General features: G+C 43.4%; 1 protein-coding gene across 3 annotated transcripts in view; it reads left to right on the forward strand.

Moving 5' to 3' along the window:
• The window catches only part of ZMYND11 (zinc finger MYND-type containing 11), a 685,469-nt gene that overhangs the window by 236,045 nt on the left and 425,753 nt on the right, over positions 1–23,671 (forward strand). For all 3 annotated transcript variants that reach the window (XM_086941507.1, XM_086941508.1, XM_086941509.1), the window contains exons 8-9: positions 20,230–20,317; positions 22,155–22,210. In XM_086941507.1, the coding sequence (XP_086797633.1) occupies positions 20,230–20,317; positions 22,155–22,210 (144 nt within the window). The remainder of the gene's footprint in view (positions 1–20,229; positions 20,318–22,154; positions 22,211–23,671) is intronic.

Here is a 23,671-nt window from a genome sequence, read left to right on the forward strand (position 1 = left end):
AGCCGCTTCCACATTTCCCATTACCTTTATTTTCCACGCGGATGTATCTTCCTTGAAAAATTTGAAAATTAGCTGACTGAGTTAGTAGACAGCCAAGTGTCCTACCAGTCCACAGGGTCAAAAGTTATAGGCAAATTCAAAAATACCTTTTCAATGGAATGTCTAACTCAAACATAAATACACAATGGCTATTCTCACTGTGGTAATATTAATGGAGAGAGAGCGAGAAAGAGAGGTGAAAAGTCAGATCAGATGAAGTTGCCTCTTATGTTTCTTTCTTGTTCTAAATAGTTTTCAATCTATATAAAATGGTGTAATGTAAGCCATGCCTGGAAAAATAATTGATGTCCCACAAAACATGTTTTTTCTGTGCCAATAGGTGCCCCATGGCTGTGACACTGCGCAGAGCTACACTGGTTAGGACACCAGGGAACCGTACAAGGCACTACTCTGCTGCACTGACATCCATTTCCTTGTTTGTGCAACCTTCAACACTGTTTCAGAGTTATGCTTCTCTTACATTTCTCTTACATTTCCTCGCAAATTGTTTTTTTTTTTTGCAGTGCTTGTGACAGTCTGCCTCTCCCAAAAATCTCAATGTTCAGATTATGCTCCTTTTATAAGCAGTTGTCTCTCTCAGACTCTCATAACATCTATATCTGGTGGATGGGGCTCGAACATGACTCCAGATAGTTTGAGAAATGTGGCCTTATGCACGCCAAAGCAATCAAGGAACAGGAAGGAACGCTCTTCGTTGTGCAGGCTTGAAATAAACTCCAGGCTCGCTGTTGCTGTAGATCAATTTCCAACTGCAGCTTGCCTTAGACCAGCAAATCTTCAAAGCAGGCTATTTTAAAGAAAAGGTTCTCGAAGAAGAAGCACAGGAAACATTGCAAGGGGATACTTGGTCTTCTCAACGTATCTCCTCCTTAAAGAGTATGTCTACCGGCTGGTGAAAGAGTATTTCTACCTTGGTGATGTTGCAGTCTCAACATCATTTTCAGAGCCTTGTGCTAGATTTGGCACCAGCACTGACTCCAGGTCTGGAGTCCCTTGATCTATTACTAGATTTTCTAGCCCATGATTAAGATGCTGCCAGTTTGTGGTCTTCAACTAGGCTATGCAGGTAACCATCTACTCACCTGTGACTCTCTAGGGTGCACCAGCGATCCCCAAGAAGCCTTTGGTGCCTAGGCTGGCACCTCCATCACTTGACTCAGTCGTCCCTGTTAATCCTCTCTCTCCCTGTCACCATTTCAGCATTTGCTGAATCTCTTCTTCCACTGAAGGCTTTGTGGTTGTCTCCACCGCCAGAGTCAACAGTTGATGAAGAACAAATCCCCTTATAAGACCTTGCTTCGTGGTGAGTATTTTGACAGACTTTGGTGGGCTTTTTTACTCTGATTCAGACCCCATTCAGAAACAAGATAATCGCCTTTGCCATCGAGGTCATGGAAAAAAGGATTGGGAACAGACGTCTGTGGTTGCTGCATCACCTTCTACATCTCCAAAATGTTCTTTCTAGAAGAGATCTTGGTTCCTGGGGCTGAGTCTTGACTATGCAGGAGGGGAGTTATTTCAACTTTCCAGATCCATTCTGTGATATGGAGGGAATTCAAGAGGTGAGTAATCTCCAGAAAGTCTATTCACCAGAAAGATCATTACCGAAGTAAGTTCTTTGCTACTGTAATGCAATGGACATACCCCATGTTTTTATACTTTTACCATAGTAGACAAAACATTATAGGCTTGCTCTACACTTATTCAGTCTGCATACATAACCAATGAGATCATGCTCTGGTGTGCTTGAATGACTGTCTTTATAAGTTGTACTAATGAATCAACAGAATGGCATAAATCATGTATGTTGATGCACAGAGTGTAATATGCTTTTTCTCCAGTATTGGGGTGTCTTTCATAGATTCACATGCCTGAATCATTCCTCGTCGTCGGAGTGGGAGTCCCACGGTACGAACATGAAAAAACCAATAATTTGTATATAAGAAAACCAAAACCCTTAGTAATACCAACCAGGAAGTAAAGTAGCCCTAAGCTACAATGGAAACAACTTCCACACTCATGACTATCCTAGTCATTTTGTATAAACCAAACTACAGCCAATCAGGCGCCAGCACCCACTAGAATGCTCTCCCCAGAGACTCAGGCTCTCAGATTTTCTACCGCACGTCGTGTGAAAGGGAGTCTCCCTGAGCTCTGCTCAGTACTTCTCAACCTGACTGGATTTCTCCTATTTTTGGAATGTCTCCTTCAAAATCTCTCTTCAGACCATGTGAGTCTTGTGGGAAGTTTAGGCTTTTTAAAGAAGATCTCCACAAGAAGTGCATGTATTGCCTATATCCAGACCATGAGGTAAAGGATTGCAGTACCTTTCCTCAAAAGACCCTCAGAGACAGGGAAGGTCGTCTTCTACTATGGTTGCAGAAGATTAAGGACAAGGATGATCCTCTATATGAGGTAGGAAGTTTGGCTTCGGGGTCTTCTATATCTTCCAGAAAGAGAAATATTGAGGATGAGGTATCTTATCCTGGGGCTAAGGTGTTGAGAAAAGCTAAAGATTCTAGCTTGCCTTCCTCTTCTACCGCAAAAAAGGCTTCTCCACCTTCTAAATCTGGACCTAAAACGCCCCCGAGGAAGTCTGCTAAGTCTTTGCAATCTAAAAGACTGTCAAAAAAAAAATTAGCTCAGAAAAAGACCTCGTCAACGACCTCATTGTCGACGGCTGCTCCGTCGACGGGTCCCGTCTACAGTATTTCCTCCACGTCGACTGTTACTTTCTCTTCGCCAAAGCCTCTGATGGTGATGTCGTCGGCTTCTTCACCGTTGACGCTGGTCTTGGTTTCAGTGAGACCCATCTCGTCGACGAAGATTCAATAGTCGTCGTTCCTGCGTCGTCGAAGTTAAAGATGAGATCGTAGATGAGTGCATAGTCGACGAAAGTCATCCTGTCGACGGGTCCCTTGTTGGCGAAAGCGGCTTTGCCGTCGACGACCACACCGTCGACCAGAAGTCCATCGTCGTCGACGACGACCTCGTCATTGAAGATTCCACCGGCGTCGACAAGTTCGTCGTTGACGAAGTCGTTGACAACATCGTCAACATTGAAAGCCCCGTTGACGAAGCATGCAATATCTCCGTCGACGGTGGGTCCGTCAACGCCTCTTCTGTCATCATGTACGGATCTGCAGGTTTGGTCCGCTGCTCCGCCTGCTGCCTCTTTTACTTCACCGTCGACAGGGGCTTCATTATTACAAAGAAGAGGCTCTACTCCACCGCCTCTTTCACCCCTAAAGTTGCCTGAGCAGCTTCTGGATTCAGAGGAAGATGATAATCAAGAACAATCTGATGAGGACGACAGGTTCCGAGCGGCCAGAAGTCCGTCAGAACTATTAATAAAGATGCAGGAGGAAGACCACGAAGAGGAAGAGTTTTTTCCTGCACCAGTTGCTCAAGCCCCTGCAGCAGTACCAACAGCACAGATGCCATTAGGCCTCCTTACAAATTTACAATACATGTTAAATGATTATTACCGCCGGTTCCCTCCGTCTGAGTCGGCAGAATCGCTTCTGGTGACTCCCATGACTCAAGCACCTGCCTCAGCCGTGAGAGTCCCAAGACAGACTCCTTTTTCGTGGAGAAGTGTGGCTCAATGGTTAGAGCTGATTCAGAGGTCTGGCCCGGGACCAGGGTTCAATTCCCGCCTCAGCGGGTCTTGGGCTCAATTTCCTTGGACCTGATAATTCTCGCCTCTGTGCCTATTCTAATCATGGGCCCACTCTGCAACTCTGGGCAATAGCTTGCTTAATCTCCACAACGGCCCCAACAGCGCTGGGATGCCTGGCTTTACCTTGGGGGTGCCCAGGAGTGGACATTTCACAGGGAAAAGCCAGGAAGGGTTCCACAGCGGTATGCGTTACAGCACCAGGACACCCTGTACAAATTACATTACATTACATTACATTACACCAGTACCTGAGGTACAATCTTCTAATCCACCTTCTCCGGCACAATCCCACCATACGTGTAACACCACTGGTGACGACAGAGAGGAAGGAGAGGTGGACGATCAATCAGCAATGTCGGAGTGGGATAATTATCAGACGCAGACCCCATCACCTATACCTACCACCTCATACGGCGTACTCTCCACCTGTTGATATTGGAGGATTCCATCTAGTAATGGAAAGAGCAACAAAGAGGTTTCAGATTACTACGGAAGCTAAACAGCAAGATTGTTTTTTATATGACTTTAAATATCAGCCACACAAACAAATGAGGACAATCCCGATAATAGATTTCATTTGGAAGGAGGGCCTGAAGGTCATCTCCACTCCAAATTCTTTACCCGCAGTCTTACCTCGAATTGACAAAAAGTACAAGGCGCCCATTACATCACTGGCATGCCTTATCGGACAAGCTAAGACCAAGTCCGTTGTCACTCAAGCGGCACAGAATAAAGCTAGAAACCCGTCCTCACAAGTGACCGCCCCACCTGACAGAGATGGAAGACGTCTCGACTCCATCGGAAAAAAGGTGTCAACGATAGCTGCGACTACAATCCGAGCAGCAACTTTTCTTGCAATCCTAGGGAGATATGATAGACAGATGTGGTCAGACCTATCTCCATACCTCAAAAAGCTTCCGGAACCGGAGAGGTCTGAAGCAAAGAAGATGTTACATGGAGGGGAGTGCGTCTCTGCAGAGATGATTGACGCAGCTGTGGATGTGGCAACCACAGGCTTCCGACAGTTGGCGGGAGTGGCAGTTTTAAGGAGACAGTGTTGGCTGAAGTCAACTTCCTTCCGGCATGAAGTCCAGGCAAAGATAATAGATACGCCTTACGACGGAGAATATCTATTTGGCCAGCACATTGTTGAGGCTTTGCAGGCCATAAAGAAAGATACAGACACCGCAAGGTCGCTGGGAAACCTGCAATTTCGTAAATCGTCCTTTTGTGGCGCCAACGGACGCGGGTCCTATTCAAATAGAGGAGGATATTCTCAGCAACGCTCGTACCAATCATCACAAGGTAACCAGCGATATCAGTTGTATAAACAACAAACATACAGACAGCGAGGCAACAACTTTTTGCAAGGAAAAAGAAAGCCCTCCTATCGGGTACGAGATTCCTCTAAGAGGCAATGAGAACTGCCACCTGCTACCACCTCTGCCAGTACCAAGATCAAAAGTTGGAGGAAGAATATCCCATTACTTATCAAATTGGTCCAAGATTACTACGGACAAGTGGGTCCTGGATGTAGTGGCCAGAGGACACGCTTTAGAATTGTCAAAATCCCTCCAAATTCACCTCCAAATGGTCCGCCACCAGCTCACCTCAAAGAGCTTCTTTCCCAAATACATATAATGATTCGGAAGGGTACAATAGAAAAAGTTCCTCAATTACAAAAAGGAAGAGGTTTCTATTTGAGGTTCTTCCTCATACTAAAGAAAACAGGAGAATGGCGCCCCATTCTCGACCTACGCTTCTCAACAAATACCTCAAGAAGATGTCCTTCCGGATGTTAACACTTCAAGAAATCCTCCAGCTTCTTTCCCAAGGCGATCACATGGCTACCCTAGATCTTCAAGATGCCTACTTTCATGTTCCCATTCTCCCCAGGCACAGGAAATTCCTGAGGTTCAGAGTGGCTGGCAGAGACTTTCAATTCAAAGTTCTCCCGTTTGGGCTTCGTTCAGCGCCCCGAGTATTTACAAAGATATTAGCTCCAGTGGCGGCACATCTTCGCTTGGAAGACATTCAAATCTTCCCGTATTTAGACGATTGCCTTATCAAGGCCAGTTCGCTAAGAGCAGCAAGAGTACATGTCCAAAGATGCCTCTAGCTCTTCCAGTCTCTGGGACTTCCAATCAATTTCAAGAAATCCCATCTTGTTCTGTCACAAAGGATATCGTTTCTGGGGGCAACATTAGACACTCGCCTCACCCAAGCCTTTGTCTCAAAAGAAAGACAACTCAAGATTTGCAAGATGGCCCTCAACTTACGGCAAAAAGAGTACGTTTCAGTACGAATGTACAAGTCATTACTAGGGATGCTATCATCCTGCATCCCTCTCATACCCAACTGCCGTCTCCGGATGAGACCTTTCCAAGAGGAACTCAGTCTACAATGGGTTCAGGTGTCAGAGTCGTTAGACGTCAGGATCGCCATAACCTACCGTATGAGAGAAGCTTTTCTATGGTGGACCCAAAAAGAGAATCTGCAAATAGGGAGTTCATTCCTAACGGAGATACAAAGTTACACCATCACCACAGACGCTTCCCTGGAAGGATGGGGGGCACACCTACAGGGAATGACCGTCAATGGGAAATGCAATACACATACAAAAGAAATGGCACATCAACCTTCTATAGTTGAGAGCAATTTTTCTGGCCCTGAAATCTTTTCCGACGGTGATACACGGATCCACAATTCTAATCAGAACAGACAATACAACAAGTATGCATTACTTGAACAAACAAGGGGGCACAGGATCAGCCCTTCTTTCTCAGGAGGCTCAGGAGATTTGGAGTTGGGCTCTGCGTCACAGGATAAATCTGTCAGCAACGCACGTTCCAGGGATGTCCAATGTGGACGCCGATTCTCTCAGCAGCGCGACAGTGACAAATCACGAATGGGAACTTCATCAGCCGACTCTGGACAGAGTTTTTCAGAAGTGGGGTCATCCTGACCTGGATTTATTTGCGACGAAGCAGAACCACAAATGCCCATACTTTGCCAGTTGGATTCCCCACAGGGATTCATGCGGAGAAGCACTTTCGATGAACTGGTCTCAAATATTTGCATACGCTTTTCCGCTGATTCCTTTAGTTCCCAGCGCCATCCGGAAAATGAAACCGCAACCATGCCGCCTCATCCTCATCGTGCCCAGGTGGCCTCGCCAGTATTGGTTCACCGAGCTCCTACTTCTCTCTGAGTGCAATCCCATACAACTTCAAGCACTACCAAATCTTCTAACAATGCAAGAGGGTCAAATTTGTCATCCGGACCCAGCTTCCTTGAAATAATCAGCTTGGCTCCTCAGCACGTTGAATTCGCCCATCTAAATATCCCAGAGGATTGTAAAGAGGTTTTAGCCAATGCTCGAGCGCCTGCTACTATTAAGACTTACAAACTTAAATGGAAAAGGTTTTTTACCTGGTGTCTCGCGGTCAATTTACATCCACTCCATGTGAAACCAGAACAGATCTTACCGTTCTTTCTTCAATTGGCTAAGTCTGGCTTGTCTCATTCCACACTGAAAGTGTTTTTAGGGGCCATTTCCAGATTTCGTCAAGATGGCTCTAATTCTTTGTATTCCACTAGAATAATTCAGCAATTCTTCAAAGGCCTTTTTCGAATGTTCCCGCCTGTTCGGCGTCCACCTCCTTCCTGGTAATTGAATGTGGTACTCTCTCAGCTCATGCGTCACCCCTTTGAGCCTATTCATAAAGTGGATCTCAAATTCCTTTCCTGGAAGGTTTCTCTCCTTCTAGCTCTAACCTCGGCATGTAGAGTCAGTGACATTCAAGCATTCACCATCAAAGCTCCGTTTTTACAGTTCACTTCAAATTCGGTGGTGCTACGTACCAATCCAAGCTACATGCCTAAAGTTCCATCCGACTTTCACCTTAATGAGCCAGTGCTTTTAAAGAAATGTTTTCCTAATCCACAAACAAGAGCGGAGAAGGCCTTGCATTCCCTGCACATCAGGAGATGTCTTAAATTTGACCTTCAACGAACTGATACGCTGCGTAAAACAGATCAGCTCATTGTAGCATACGGAAGGATACGTCAAGGATATGCTGTATCTAAGCAGACCATAGCCCGTTGGGTGTCCTCAGCAATTAGTCTCTGTCACCAACAAGCAGGAAGACCATTGCAGTCATTACCAAGAGCGCATTCTACGAGAGCGGTCTCCCCCTCAACAACCCTCTTCGCTGGAGTGCGTCTTCGTCATATCTGCAGAGCGGCAACCTGGACCAGCACGCATACCTTCACCAAGCACTAGTGCTTGGATGCTGCCAGTGATGCAGATACTCCAGTGGGACGAGCAGTGCTTCGCAATCTTTTTAAATAAGGCGAGCCTCTGTTCTCCCTCCTCCTCTATGCTCTTCTAGACGCTTATGTTTCATGTAATATTGTTTGCAAAATGTACATATGCATAGGAATGCAAAAAAGCGTCTATGAGCAGGATGGTGTGTACTGCTATTTACTCTGATTCAGGCATGTGAATCTATGAAAGACACCCCAATACTGGAGAAGAACAATAGTTACTTATCTGTAATCTGTGGTTCTCCAGTATTGGTGTCTTTCATAGATTTACATGCACCTGCCCACCTCCCCTCAGAGAGCTCCTCAGGCGATATTATTATTATTTTTTTTTAAATTTTTGTAAACCTTTATTGTGCATAAAAATAGACAAATACGGGCCCACAACCGTCAGGTCGGCCGCGATACTTATGAGCATAGAAGCAAACAATACTGACTTCCAGTGGCACCAGGATAGATAGCAGCAATCAAGTAATAACTCTGTAAACGTTTACGTGCCACCAGGAGATCAGGAGCAGTGAAGGTTAATTTTAAAAGTTTTTTAAACGTGTAAAATATAAACAGTGAAGAATAGAAATCAAGGAGTACTGAGTCCGCATCGTCACTTCACATCAGGAGCAGGCAACAGCATAATATGATACCAATCGTGTAGGCTAGCATCTCTAGCAACATGGCGAATCAATAAAAACGTAAACTGGCAAGTACACGCCATGTACAGCCCCACCCACTCCCCACCAACCCTTGCCTTGGACCCAGGACAGAAATAGGAAGAGAAAGCGCAGAAAATAGAAAAAATAAGGCCCATAGAAATAAACTATATAAAATTAAAACATCCCCCCACCCTACATCAATGCGGAGGCTACGGCCTACCCCCCCCCAGCAAGTGTCTGTCGCCCACTAAAGAACCCGAAATATAGAAAAAGAAAAGGAGGAATAGAAAAAAGATTTCCCTAAAACTGGAGGAGGGCCAAACTACTGAATCACCCGCACTCCCCGACCAAAATACTCCCCACTCCAGCTGCAACATTATAATCAGAGCGTCCACTCATAAGGAAGGAGGGAGAGACATCAGTTATCACTGCAGCACGCGTCGAGGAAGCGTCCCATCTCGGTCCCCCACCCGTCCCTCAAGCACAGTTCACACGACGATGGTCAGTCCTAACCCTGGCCAGATTTCAGGCGTCCCCCCAGAAATGGCTCCGAGAAAGGCACCGCCCCAGATGAAACAAAGGGATAAAATGGCCGCTCTCGACGAGAAGAAGGTCCCTCTGCACAAAATGGACACCTCCAGTCACAAACAATGGCATCGACCCAGAAGGTTACTGCCCCCAGGTTCTCCCAAGATAGCAAACAGCAGCTGAAAACCACAAAATCCCTGGCCTGAGCAGTATAGAAACATAGTTGCATCGCCCACTGCGCCATGAACGAGAGCAATGATGCATCGTCTGACAGTGAAAGCTGATGAGGGATAAGAAACATTGTAGCGTCAACGACAGGGGCTGGCGGCAGTACTTCAGGAGATACAGTTTCAGAATGTTGCTCCAGCTGACAGTCACGTAGCAGCATTACACCCAGTTCAATATCAGGAGAGTCTCGGTCGATATCACAAGAGGGGCCAACTGGCGAGGCACTCTCCGATCCGAGAACGGCAGCGTCTAGCTTCGCGCTGAGTGCACAAAAACAATCATGCAGGTCTGCTCGGAGATCGGCTAGCGCTGCGAGAATGGAGCCAGGGGTGATATCAGGCGGGTGAACTAGGAAGTCGGCATTGCGGAGGGCAACGGAGTATTCCGGTCGCCCCTCGAGGTCATGTATGGCAGTCCCTTCAGAGGTCGAGATGGAGCCCATCCGTGATGTAGTGGAGACGACCGCCATGTTGTGCCCACACAAGGGGGTCTCTGCTCGTTTGGGTGGATTCTACGACAATAGCGGGGGTGTGATCTCGCCAAAGTCCACTGTTCCCTTTCCTCGCGTGGAACCGAGCACACAAGTCTCATCAAGGAGATCCATCACGGCGCGAAGCAAGGGCGAGCTGCAGCGGCCATTTTCGCCCTAACAAAGAACAAAGCAGCGCAGCTCACCTCAACGCCGTTCTGAGGGGGGGAAACAATGGAAATCCACAGCCAGTCGAGTGGTGTTGCCGCAGAGGGAAGCGATGTAGGCACCTTGACAGGCAGGCAATCGCGACAGGGAACAGCAGGCACGCCACCCGTCAGTAGAATCCAAGGCGCTCCGGTCGTCTCCGGCTATGCACGTCGATCCAGGGCACTGGTCCGGGGCTCAACAGCGGTCGTCGGGGGAACACGTCGTCACAACCGGCAATCGGGCAGGTAGGGACACCGGAGAGACGCCGCCGGCAACAGCGCGCTTCACTCGTCCTTTCTCGGCAACTCTGCAGCAGGATAGATTTCAGGATGGGATAGTTACAGGACAGGCTCAGGGAGCCGGGCGATTACACGTCCGTCTCCGCCGCCATCTTGGCTCCTCCCTCCCTCAGGCGATATTATTACTTTCACTCCTGTGCAAGAAAATCTGAGGGCCTGAGTCGATGGGGAGAGCATTCTAGTGGGTGCTGGTGCCTTATTGACTGTAGTTCGGTCTATACAAAATGACTAGGATAGTCATGGGTGTGGAAGTTTTTTCCATTGTAGCTTAGGGCTACTTTACTTCCTGGTTGGAATTACTAAGGGTTTTGTTTCTCTTATATACAAATTATTGCTTTTTTTATGTACCGTGGGACTTCCACTCCGACGACGGGGAATGATTCAATACTGGAGAACCGCAGATTACAGGTAAGTAACTATTGTTCTTATTACCAATATTGAGGAACTGAAAGGGCGACATGACCCACTCACAGATTCTCCTCTTGCGACTCATGGCCTCTCCCAACATTAAACAAGCTCAATAAATAAACGCAGTTAAAGTGTAGTTAAGGTTACAAATTTGATTGAAAAAAACACTGACATTTGCAAGCTATGGTTAAAAGAACAATCCAACAGCTATGCATACCATAGCTAAACACCTTGACTGCTAAGGCAATTCCCGCTGGGTGCTGACCTAATATGAATACCATTGTTCATGACGAGCTCAGCTCATCATAAGCACACGACCTGTGTACTGCATGACGAGCTGAGCTCGTCATGAGCATGGAAGGGGTTAAATATCAAATGTTCATGGCCTTGCGCTTAATGAAATTAGTGCAGGGGTTGTCACTGTTTCAGAATTTAAAAAACAAATCTGGTGGAGAATTATATTTATAGCTAAGACATTGCTTATAAATACGGATGTTGCAGACCTTTGTTCGATACACATAGTATCTAGTAGTTCAAAAACTGAAATGTCCCAATAAATGCTGCTTGATTTTTATCAATTATGTCATTAGGTTTAGCTGTAAATTCACAAATGATGACTTTTTTATATTCACAGATGATTAATTTCAGCATTACTCTTTGAGAGGGGGTAAAAATATAAAGCACAGAGAATTTTTTGCAAATAACACTGTTGTGTTTAGCTTGCACAATAAATAAGCCAGGTCGAGTTGACTGGAAAATGCAAATTCTTAGATGCAGAGGCAAGATGGCATCGGGATGTGTAGTCGCTGGCTGAGCACTTTCCTGCTCCTGAACTCTGCCCTTAGCCCTGCATGAAGGTGATGATGATGAGGGTTAAAAAATCCTGCTGGCTCGGTTCGGTTCAATCGAGTTTCTGAGTTATACTGAGCTAAGACTGAATTGGGGTAAAAACTTTTATGGCATGAATTTAACGGAATTAAACGGTACTAAACGGAAAACTTTTTATGGCACAAGGATGTGGTCTGTCATCTGCCAGATGATGATTTAAACCTGGGCATATTTATGGTTTTTCAAAATCTGACATCTGAGGCGCTACAGACACTACAGATACAGATATAGGCAGATACCGATGGACTCTGTGGGCTCTGCGACTTTGTGAGCACTCGTTGATGGCTGCCTTTTGTCCCCACCCCCCTGCCTATACTTCTGTCTCCTTTCTCTCGCACTGGTGCTGCTATCCGTGGATTGCTCGTGAATTATCTGCCTGCGAACCTGTGAACGCCCTGGTAAATGTAAATGTAAATGTACATGTATTTATATAGCGCAAATCACCGACCCGGTATCTAAGCGCTTGCTTAGGGAACCCGTCCTGGTATTCCCCTGTGAGATAACCCCGGCAGGGTATCCACAAGGTGAAAGCCAGGCATCCCACCGCGAGGGGCTGTTGTGGAAATTAAGCAAGCTATTGCCCAGAGTCGCAGAGTGTGAACCCGTGAATCGAGTAGGCACCGGAGCGAGAATTGTCGAGTCCGTGGAATTTTGAGCCCAAGACCCGCCGAGGCGGGGAATTGAACCCTGGTCCTGGACTGACCTCTGCTTCCAGGTCTGCCTCCTCTAACCAGTGAGCCACACTGGAAAGATGGTAAGGTAAGATGCGACGCCTCAGAGCTCCGCTGAGGGTAATAACAGAACTGTAACAGTTATATGCGGCATTTCAGATCTAAGGTGCCTGGCAGTGCTGAGAGGTCGTCCGGGGGTGCTGGAGTGTACCGCTTACCGTGCTGTTAACTGCTAATTGCGGAGATTACCAAAATATTTGCCTTGTCCACAGCCGGGTTACAAGCCCTGCTGGGAAGGTTCTGATCTCGTCATCGCTCTGCTGCTAATCACTTGTTCAGTGGTTACAACTGATGTTTTAAAGGCTTCAGAAGAAAAAAAGCGGGAGAAAAAAACGGAACCTAGTCTTAAAGGTACAGCTTACAATGAGAAGAGGGCCTCGGTGGAAACCTCAAGAGAGCTATTTTCGTTATTTTCGCTGCCTGAACATCTCCTCAAGGAGGCAGCTGGTAGGCTCAAAAACGGAAATTCTTCTTTCATTTGCTACAAGCACTACAATTAGGTCTAAAGCGCCTACTAAGTGCATTCAACTTGACAAGCAACAGGTAAAAAAAAACGAAAACCTCAATGTAGCATTATTAAACTGACTCAGCTCTGTCATTTAAACTGTAAAATACGCGCTTATGACCCATATATCATATTGAGCGCTTTGATCACATTGAAAGTATTAAAACTGGCAAATGTAATGGAACAGAACGCAAGGCAAAAAGAGACAGAGATAGAGACAGAGAAAATTAATGGCATGGATCAAAGCTTGCTATTTGAAGAACCTATGCCACGATCTGATCGCGTGGTAGGCACAGGAGACCAATGCACTGAAGATACTGAACTTAGTGAAAAGGTACAAGATGCACCGGATAATAATGCGCATACATCAAAGACATTGAAGCCAAATCAGAGACGAGTAGAGACAAGAGGAGCAAAAGCAAAGGAAGTTAAAAATAAAGATCAAGAACAAGATAAAGATAAAAACAAAGGGAAAAATAAAGAATTGGTCAAGGAGAAGGAGAGAGGCAACAAAAGGGGCTTAGAAAAGGAGAAACATAAAGACAAAGACAAAGCTAAATGCAAAAACATGAGTAGCTGCGAGCAACAAGGAGACTTTGAAAAGCCTGAAAAGGATGAGAAGAGTGATAAAAATGTAGTCAAACCTAACGGCATGGATTTAGAGAAAAAGAAGGAAAAAGTCAAGGAGAGATCCAAGCAGAAAGAGAAGGACTTTGAAGATACCGAAGAGACGGAATTAATGGTCAAAAAAGCAAAGCGGCTACAAACCATTAAGGATTTGAAAGCAAATGCAAAATTGACTGGGCAATCAACTGCCTCGCAGCCTAGTATTTTAAATATCTTCAGCCCAATATCCAAAGTGGGGGCGAATACAGGGCCAAGTCATGAGCCTGTGGGTCAGGACTCAACGACACAGAGTGGTGCAAGCGGTGCAAGTTCAAAACTTGTTCCAGGGATTAACGCTCATTCAACCCAGAATCCTCTCTTGGATAAACAACTCTCCCTGGAAATTACCTTACACTCAGATGAATCTGATGCAGATATTTACGAAACTGGCATCTCGACTTCCAGTGAGGCAAGTGATGTTAACCAAGGCCAAGACCAAGATGTATCAACCCCAGAAATATCAGGGGGATCGGATATTAGGAAGATGAGCGATTCTGGGCAAGGAATTACACCTAGGAAAAAACTTGAGAAACGAAGAATAAGGAATACAAAATTAAACAAATCAACTTATGAAGACACCACTGATCAGGGAAGCAATCCAGAGCGAATCAATACACAAAAAAACCTAAAACCTAAGAAATTAAAGGAAATAGCACTGGCTCAAGAAAGTGCAGAGTACTCCACCTTGGACATCTCTCAAGACGATGAAATAGGAGAAGCGATCGAACCGTCTCTGAAAGATATACTAAGCTCCATAAGGAAACTTCATAAAGATGTTAAAATAGACACTCAAAAGCATCATATAGCCATCCAGAAGCTGCAAGGTGCGGTTAACAAGGTGGGAAGCACTTGTCTAGCGATATCAGAAAGGATGGTGTCAGTTGAAACACGAACTTACCATCTAGAGAAGGATGTCACTTGCCTTCAGAAGCAAGGAAAAACACAAGAAGGAATTATACAGGACCTGTTGACCAAGATCGAGGACCAGGAGAATAAATCAAGGCGAAACAACTTGCGCTTCCTGGGGCTTCCCGAAGGTATCGAAGGCAATGACCCAAGGGGGTATGTAATTAGACTTCTTAAAATAGCCCTCCCAGAACTGCAAAACTGGGAACTGGAGAGAGAGGTTCAACGAGCCCACCGCTTCCCTCTTACCCAGTCTAAGCAATCACAGAACCAATCTAAATTTCCAAGGGCAATGCTGGTGTTTTTTGGAAGTTTTTTACTTCTGGACATTATCTATGACATAGCTCGTCCTACAAGTAAGCAAGAATTTAATGGCACCATTTTCTTTGTAAGACCAGACTTTGCCCACGCAACCGTCGAGAGGAGATGGAGGTTTAGGCAACTATTTACTCCCTTCGAGGAGATTGGAGCGAAAGTATTTCTACAGAACTCTGCCCGACTAAAAATAGTCGTTAGGGGATCAACACGCAGCTTCACTAGCGAAATACATGCTGAAAATTACCTCAAAGAAATCTCAGAGACCGCAAAAAAATAATATCAATAATGTTCAAGAAAGAAATCTTTCGATATGATGTGGATTGGACCATATGTACTATATAAAGAATCTTTTTGTGAAAAATATGGGGAGAACAATATCAATCACTAATCAAATATGGTATAATATATGACTATTAATAACTGGAGTTAAACTCTCATTTTCATAGATCTTCACCCTATGTAACTATTAAATTCATGTGGGGCGGGAGGGGGGGGGGTGCACGAAGGCGTACTGACCAAACGGACGCCCACACCTGGATCCTCCAGGACCCAGGATGCCTCAAGGGGAGGTAAAGGGGGAGGGGGGGAGGGAAAGGGGGAGGGGGGGTGAGACCAGATCCAAAGATGTTTATCGGGGGCTTGAGGTACACACAGAGAAACATAATGAAAGAAATTACTGGGCGGCAGTTACCGTTTTAAGAACGCAATATATAAAACACTCATTGTGTAATAATAAACAACCGTTATGGCTAAACTAAAAATACTTTCAATGAATATATGTGGCCTCAATGATGTAAAGAAAAGGCAGAAAGTGGCAGAGGGACTCAAGCTTACATCTGCCAATATTATTTGTCTGCAAGAAACGCATATTGAGGGGGCACGGAAGCATCTACTTCAAACACTCGGATACCGGCTTATTTCCGCCACTACACAAGGATCACGTACCAAGGGGGTGGCGATTTTAGCAAAAGGGGCAGGGTTGCAGTTTTTAAGATCCGTTGCGGACAAATCTGGACGATATGTTATAGCAGAATGTGGATATAACAAAGGGAAGAATAAACTAACACTTTGCACCATTTATGGAAATATTAGTGACGATCCAGACGTGCTGATCACTGTTTCTGATGAACTTGTGCATTGGCCCCTTCCATTGATAGTGTGTGGGGATCTAAATATTCACTTACCTAGCGACTGGTCTATGGGTCCAGAGTTTAAATTTTGTGGGCGGAAACAGAAAGTTTTTCAAGCACTAAAAGGTATGTGTGGGATACATGGCTTAGTAGATGGATGGACAGCGAAACATCCAGGGGATCCCGGGTATACCTATTTTTCTCACCCGCACTCACAGCACGTAAGGCTGGATTACATGTTTATGTCTAATGCATTAAAATCAGAGTGTCAAATAGAAAAATTACCTAGAATCCTCTCGGATCATAATCCATTAATGCTCAGCCTTACGTGTGGCGCAGATAAACCTTTGCTAAACACATGGACATTTGAAAAGGCACTCTTGCATAACGAAGGATATTGTCAACATATGAGAACATGGATTCCGGTTTTCCTGTCCGAAAATATGGGGTCTGCAACAGTGGACGTAGTGTGGGATACCCTGAAGGCCTGCATCAGGGACGAGACTATGCGTTTTTCTTTCCAGCTTAATAAAGAAAGGAGGTTAAAAATGATAGCTCTTGAACATAATTTACGTAACGCTGAGGAGGATTTGATCAAAGCAGTACATGAAGGCAGGGAAATAGATTCTGTGGTAAGTAGGGTAGCAATCGCAAAGAACTACATTTCGGAAATTTTAATTGAAAAGGCGATTGTCGGGGCAAATTCCCAAAAAGAGAAAACGTACGAGTTAAGTGAACGGGTAGGTCACCAATTAGCTATCAGAACCCGGGAAGAAACATCAAGTACTTTAATAAAAGAAATCATTGATCCCGCAGCCTGCCTGAGAGTAGAATCTTCAGATATTAGAACAGCTTTTCAGAATTTCTATCAGAACTTATATCATGAAACTGATACTGCGGGCCGCAAACCTGAGTTATATCTGGGTCTAACTATCATAGATCAGTTGGATACAGATGATCGGGATTTACTAGATAGCCCCATACAGTGGGAAGAAATCTTATTATCAGTGAACTCTATGCCTAATGGTAAGGTGACGGGTTTGGATGGAATACCCACAGAGTTCTATGTAAAGTTTGCGCCACAAATTAGGGGGATTATCTCAGAACTTTTCCAATTCATTGGGCAAGGAGGGAACCCACCGAGGTCATGGTCATTAGCTAAAATAATAGTTTTTCCAAAGAAAAATAAAAATCCACAGGAATTGGGATCTTATCGACCAATTACCCTGATAAATGGGGATTTCAAAATCTATTCCAAGCTATTAGCAGCACGGCTGGCACCTATGATCCATAAAATAGTTTCTGAGAGGCAATATGGGTTTGTGCCAGGAAGGTCTACTATTGACCACGTACAAAGAGTTATTTCCCTCTTTGACTACACGGGAAATACAGGAGACCCTATGGCGCTAATCTTGCTAGATGCGGAGAAGGCGTTTGATAGGGTCTCCTGGAAGTTCCTGTGGGAGGCAATGGCAAATTGTGGTATCGGTGAGAAGTTTATAACTGCAATTCAACAGTTGTATATAAACCCTAGGGCCTGTGTCTTGATCAATGGGATGCTGTCAGAAAATTTTATTATTACCAGGGGAACAAGACAAGGGTGTCCTTGCTCACCCCTATTATTTGCTATCTATATAGATACATTTATTCGGAGGTTGGAAAATAATGTATTAATCCCTCCTATCCGAGTGCGTGATATGGAAACAAAATGTCTAGGATATGCTGATGACATCGCCATTGTCACAGGGGACCCTATAAATGCTATAAATATGATAGAAGTCGAAGCACTACTCTTTGGTAAAGCCTCTGGGTATAAATTGAATGCAAGCAAGACACAGATTGTGTTGAATAGCATGATTATGATGAGTGACTCTAGAGTAACTGAAAAGGCCACTTATTTAGGGGTTAGCATCTGTGCTACTATAGAGCTTATCATCAGTATTAATATAGATCCGCTTATACAACGCACCAAAAAAGAACTGACCAGATTGAACAATCTACACCTAACTATTGGTGGTTGAACTAACGTAGTTAAGATGTTGTTTTTACCAAATTTTTTGTATTTTTTTCAGGCTATTTGTTTAGAATTTTCTCCACAGGTATTTAGAAATATAGATACATTGTTTACTAGGTTTGTTTGGGGGATATAATCGACCGCGTAGGGCATTGCGGTTGCTCACTAACTCAAGAGAAAGTGGAGGTTGGGCGCTCCCCAACTTCAAGTTATATTATTGGGCCGCAGTATTAAGGTATAGCTTGAGTCTTGTAACTGGTAACACAGGAAGAGGCAATATATTAACACCACAAGAACTTATTCTGGGAGAAGGGGCCGTTGGATGCCTATGGCGACATGTTAATGACGGGTATTTTAAAAAAGTCAAATTTAAGACCATCAATAATATTAGCAACGTTTGGGGGGATGTTAAAAAGCTATTAGGACTAGGTCCCTATTCTTACTACACTCCCGTGAATCAGAACTCAGATCTGCCAGAGATATTTCATGATAACTATATAAAGAAATGGAAGGATCTGGGGATCACTCATCTTGGCTGGTTTTTTTTTCGAATAATGGATTTAAATCATTTGACGAATTAAAACTAAAATTCAATATTCCTAATAAGGACTTCTTTAAATTTCTTCAAGTGAGAGATTTCCTATTGAAGAAAGGGGGTGGCCGAATCAAATTTCAATCGTGTGCATTCATAGGAAACCTAAATAGGGAAATACCCCTAAAAATTGGTGAGATTTATTGGGCTCTGAATGCTTTGCTACCAGATGACATGAACAAACACATAGTGGCATGGCAGACTAAACTCGGACTCTCGACCCAAAGTGTGGCATATTCATATGAAATGTCACTTTCATGCCTTATGTCCATTAGGCTTCAAGCACAATACTATAAGACCTTATTCTCATTGTATTATACTCCATCTAAAATAGCTAAATGGGGAACTGGGAAAGGTACAACCTGCCCACGTTGTGCATTCCCAGCGGCAGATATTATCCACATATTTGCCTCCTGTGACTTGCTAACTAATTTAATCGCCGAAATATCAGGCTTTCTTACAGAGATAGCTCACCATGAGGTAAACATTACAACAGCAGAAGTCATGCTGGGGGTATCAAACAGCGATAGGCCAAAACAGATACAAGGGTTAATTTTTGTCGCGGTGGGGGTGTTCCGGCTGTGTGTTGCATCAGCTTGGCTTGATATGATACCACCATCATATATACAGTGGTGGGCCAGACTGTTGGCGACATGTAGCCTTGAAGTTGCCATCTATAGGAATAAAGGCTATAAGACTCGTAGAAGAGGATTGAAGATATGGGGTCCCCTTCTCGAATGGATCGAAGAGAATGATTAGGGGGAACAATGGGAGATACTTGATATAGTAATATCTTGTTAGACGCATGAGGTCTTCTTTTAATTTTATTTCTCGTTAATGTATTTCTCTCTCCTCCCCTTCTTTTTGTTTTCTTTTTTTTTTGATTCCTTTTCTTTTTCTTTTTTCCTTTATTTTCTTTGTATCTATCTCTTTTTATTTCAGAAAATGATTGAACTGTAATGTGTATCTACTGATATTTGACTGTATAAATTGCTACATGGTCTCACGGGGGGAGGTGGGTGGGGGGTGGGTAAAATGTAAAGCTAATAAAAATGTGTAATAAAGATTGTTAAAATAAAAATAAAAATAAAAAAAGGAAAATACATCTTGGAATTTAAACCGATTTAGGGGGCCCAAGCTAAGTGTTTGACAATTTGATGAATTTCCTGAAATAAGACATTAAAAAATTGCCGTAATTTGTCATTAAAATGACCCCATCAGTGATGAATACTCTAGCAGGAGAAAGATGTGGTTAAAATGTTGATGGCAACCAATAAAAACAAAATATATGCAGAGGAAAACATTTAGCACAATTATTTCTTCTTGTTAAGGGTAAAGGGTATGTTTCCCCGATAAGTCTTATAAAGCAATGTGTATCGGATATTAACAGTGTTCATTGTAATTAGAATTAATGTGGATTTATTCTTTTCAGAATTTAAATTTCCCCTGATCAGATTCAAAAGTATTTGTTGTCATCAAATAGGACATTGTATGGAAAAGAAAATTCTCCTGGCCTTCATCGGTTTACATTCATTCTATTTTAAGTGCTTGTTATTGTTTTCATACCCAAACTTGATTAGTTGAATGAAAGCTAACATATGATTTTCTGTGTTGTGCAGAAAGTAAATGAATCGAAGTACAGGAATTATGAAGAATTCAAAGCAGATGCCAAACTGCTGCTGCACAACACTATTATTTTTTATGGAGGTAAAGTGGTTCATATTCCTTTTTTCTGATTTATTATTAGTACAATTTACAAAGACATTTTGAACCATACTTGAATGTTTAAGGACAAACATGTTTTAACTTAGAGCTGTCAGGCCCTCACTGTCGGATTAAATCATTGCACTACTGTGTAATTCTCCTCCATGAGAGCACAGAATTACATGTTGGTACAACCCATTCCAGTAAAAACATTGCTTGGTTTACCTTGTAAGTTAATGAATGGCTACAAACTTGAGAGTTTGTGCTCATTCACAAACTCTGATAAACATAGCCCTCTCCCATCCTGGAAACAAATAGTTTTACTCTAGCAAATGGCTTGATTAATACCCATTTGGGGTTAATTTTCTCAGTGTGTAATTTTACACTGTGTACAATTACACCTTGGTGAAATGGGAGCCTGGGAACATATCACATGGCAAGCACAATATTATGCATGAATACCTTGGCCTGACACAAATTTCCCAGCTTGTTACTGGGACTGTTTGTGAATTTACCAAAGTAGTGAACATGCACCAATTTATAATATTAGTGCTACTGGTGCAAATTTGTTACTTTCCTTTTTGAATTATCACATTGTGTGCAGAATCTCTAGTATTGTTTGTCTCTGATAACATAACTTAATGTTTCAGGTACCTAAATTTTACCACCATTTGTTTTATTAAAGCTTAAAAGCCTAGTAAAAGAAAAAAACATTGTTTTGGAAGCTCCCATTGATACTGTAGGAATGTTATGAGGAAAAAGTTGCATATGACTGCATAATGATGGATATTAGAATTGTTAGTTGTTATCTTAACAGTAGAGCATGGAATGGCTCCATACATCTCGCCTACCAGACAGTATAAGGTGTCTGTTTGTGAAAGACCTTTGATCAGCTTGCAGTGGGCTTAGAGCCCACCCAATGCTTACCATTGGTTGGCTTTATTGTCACTCTTATTTACTTGCTTTTTATTCATCAGCTTGTGTGACCTTTACTTCCTCTACTTGTGTTTGTTCCTTCCCTGGAACATGGGCATGTTTCTTTTGCCCTCACACTTGTCACTTTTAAAGCACTACTTTTAAAATTTTGATTAAGCACTCTACTCGAACGCATGTGTTTTCCAACTGTTTCCCTCATGTACTGCTCTTTCCACTCTCTCGCGCTCCATATTGCTCTCTCTTGCCTGTGTGTTGCTCCTCAGCAAATCCGTGTTGTGCTTATTCTTGTGTACTTCTTCCCCTGTTTTGCTTTCTCACCCCAGTGCCCCTCCCCCCCCCCAAAACCATCTCCAGGTTCATGTCTCTAGCCCATGTGCTTTTCTTCCCAGTGCTACGTGCTCCACGTTTGTCTCTCTTGCTACTGTAACTTCCCCCATGTGTGCCCTCTGGGTTGGTTCTGCCTCTTGTGTGTCTACTCCTTTTTGCCCCATGTTGCTTAAGTGCTACTTTTTTTTACATTTTTACATGTGCAGCTCGGATCAGAAATAAAAAGTAAAAAAATACATGCATCATATCGCCTTTTTTGTTTTCTCTTTAGCCATGCTACACAGCATTTGGATGCTATACAGCATTGCTAAAAATCATTGTCACAGCCAGTAAGTCCCAAAGGCGAGACCTATTTCCTTTGCTCGTTCTTATTTTTTAATTGCGCTATAGGCCTATCCTCTTATCAGATTGTCAAACCTCTAAGGCTGTTATCTATTCAGCCTTGTAAGATACAGTATAGCTTAATTAAAGAAGCGTACAAAAGAAATGTGTATTTTGCATTCTTGGGAAAAGCTTTCCACAACTCTGTAAGTATTTTTAATCCATTGACAAAAAATGTGTGTTCTTTCAATTGCAGTTGACAGTGAACAAGCTGACGTGGCCAAGGTCTTATATACAGATACATGTCATGAGGTAAACGTAACACTGTTTTGTCATGCTAAATGCAATATTCAACCTGCAAAGAAAAGTAAATGGAACAAAACATTTAAAAATAAAATTTGCGGATGGGTTGATAAACATCTGAACAATAGAGAACTTGCTTAATGGCAGCCCCCCTGCCATGCTTGATTTCTCTTCTGACGTGGAAATCTTCACCAAAAGTGCTACCTTCAACACAACAGAAACACATTCGCCAGGTTTCGGACATTTACTATGCTTGGCTAGTGAGATTTTGAAGTGTACCACACCAATATGGGAGTGTTTCAACCAAAGAAATTGGTAACTTAAGTAGCAAACATTGTTTTTCACTTCCACACTTAGGATACTATAGAAGATACAGTGGTTACTTATTTCTCTTTGAGGAGATTGTTAATTACTTTGAAATGTTGCTAGCACAAAGCCCACATATTGTTAATGTTCATAAACAGCCTGTAGGCACTAATTCTGATTGGCACACAACCTGTTTTTGATTTTAATGTCTTTTGAGGTTTCCGCCTAAATGGCTCTCAGCTGAAGTGTTTCAGGCTCTCATACTTATTGAGGAATTGGGAGGTTGTAGCTGGGAAAGTGTTGAAGTACTTGCCTCAAAGCTTAATTAGAATAATGTTTTTTTTTTTGTAACACATTTTATTAGATTTCGTTGTATATATCACAAACATGGAAAAACACATATGTAAGGATCATTCAGAATCCTGACCCTTTTTCCTTGTTTCCCCCATGTGAAAAAGGTTCGTAGCTTTACCTTGGTCTCAGTCTCCCTAGAGTTTTGTCAGTGCCTCTATATATAATTGTATCCGGCCTTCCTTTGAATGTCATGTCTAGGGTTTCCATTCAATCTTCCCACTTACTTGTCCTTCCCTGCAGGGTTCTACATCACGGTTGCTGGAACCAAGTTGAATCTGGGAAAACTACTCCATGACAACTTCTTGAATTTTTGTGAACATCTTATAGCTGTGAAGAGTACTATTACCACCTCAACACACCAGTCCATATTGCTGTTCTAGTCTTTTCTTGTTGGTGCCTCTGAGGAGTCACATTTCCGAGTATTGACCCTTTTTGCTACAATTGGGCTGATGCTAATAAACAATCTTGAGTCATTTGTGATCTCCCGGTTGCCCTGTGTCATTAACAGAATCATGGACACCCCATTGTGAATGGCATGCATTAGCATTTTTTAAACTTGTTTACAGAATACTTGTACATTGGGGCATTCTCCTAGGTTCCTCTAGTATTGGAACTTTCATAGATTCCCAAAGCTTGTATCATTCCCCGTTGTCGGAATGGGAACCTCAGTAACCAAAATACCATAGCAGTAGGTACAAAAGAGAAAGAAAAGGGCCTAGGTCCCATTCCTCGTATTCCTTCGAGACGAACTAGGCACGGTGCAGATCAGCCCCGCAATCTTCCCTATGATGACGACTTTTATGTATATCG

The sequence above is a fragment of the Lissotriton vulgaris genome, chromosome 10 (genome assembly GCF_964263255.1).
Source record: "Lissotriton vulgaris chromosome 10, aLisVul1.2, whole genome shotgun sequence".
NCBI lineage: Eukaryota > Metazoa > Chordata > Amphibia > Caudata > Salamandridae > Lissotriton > Lissotriton vulgaris.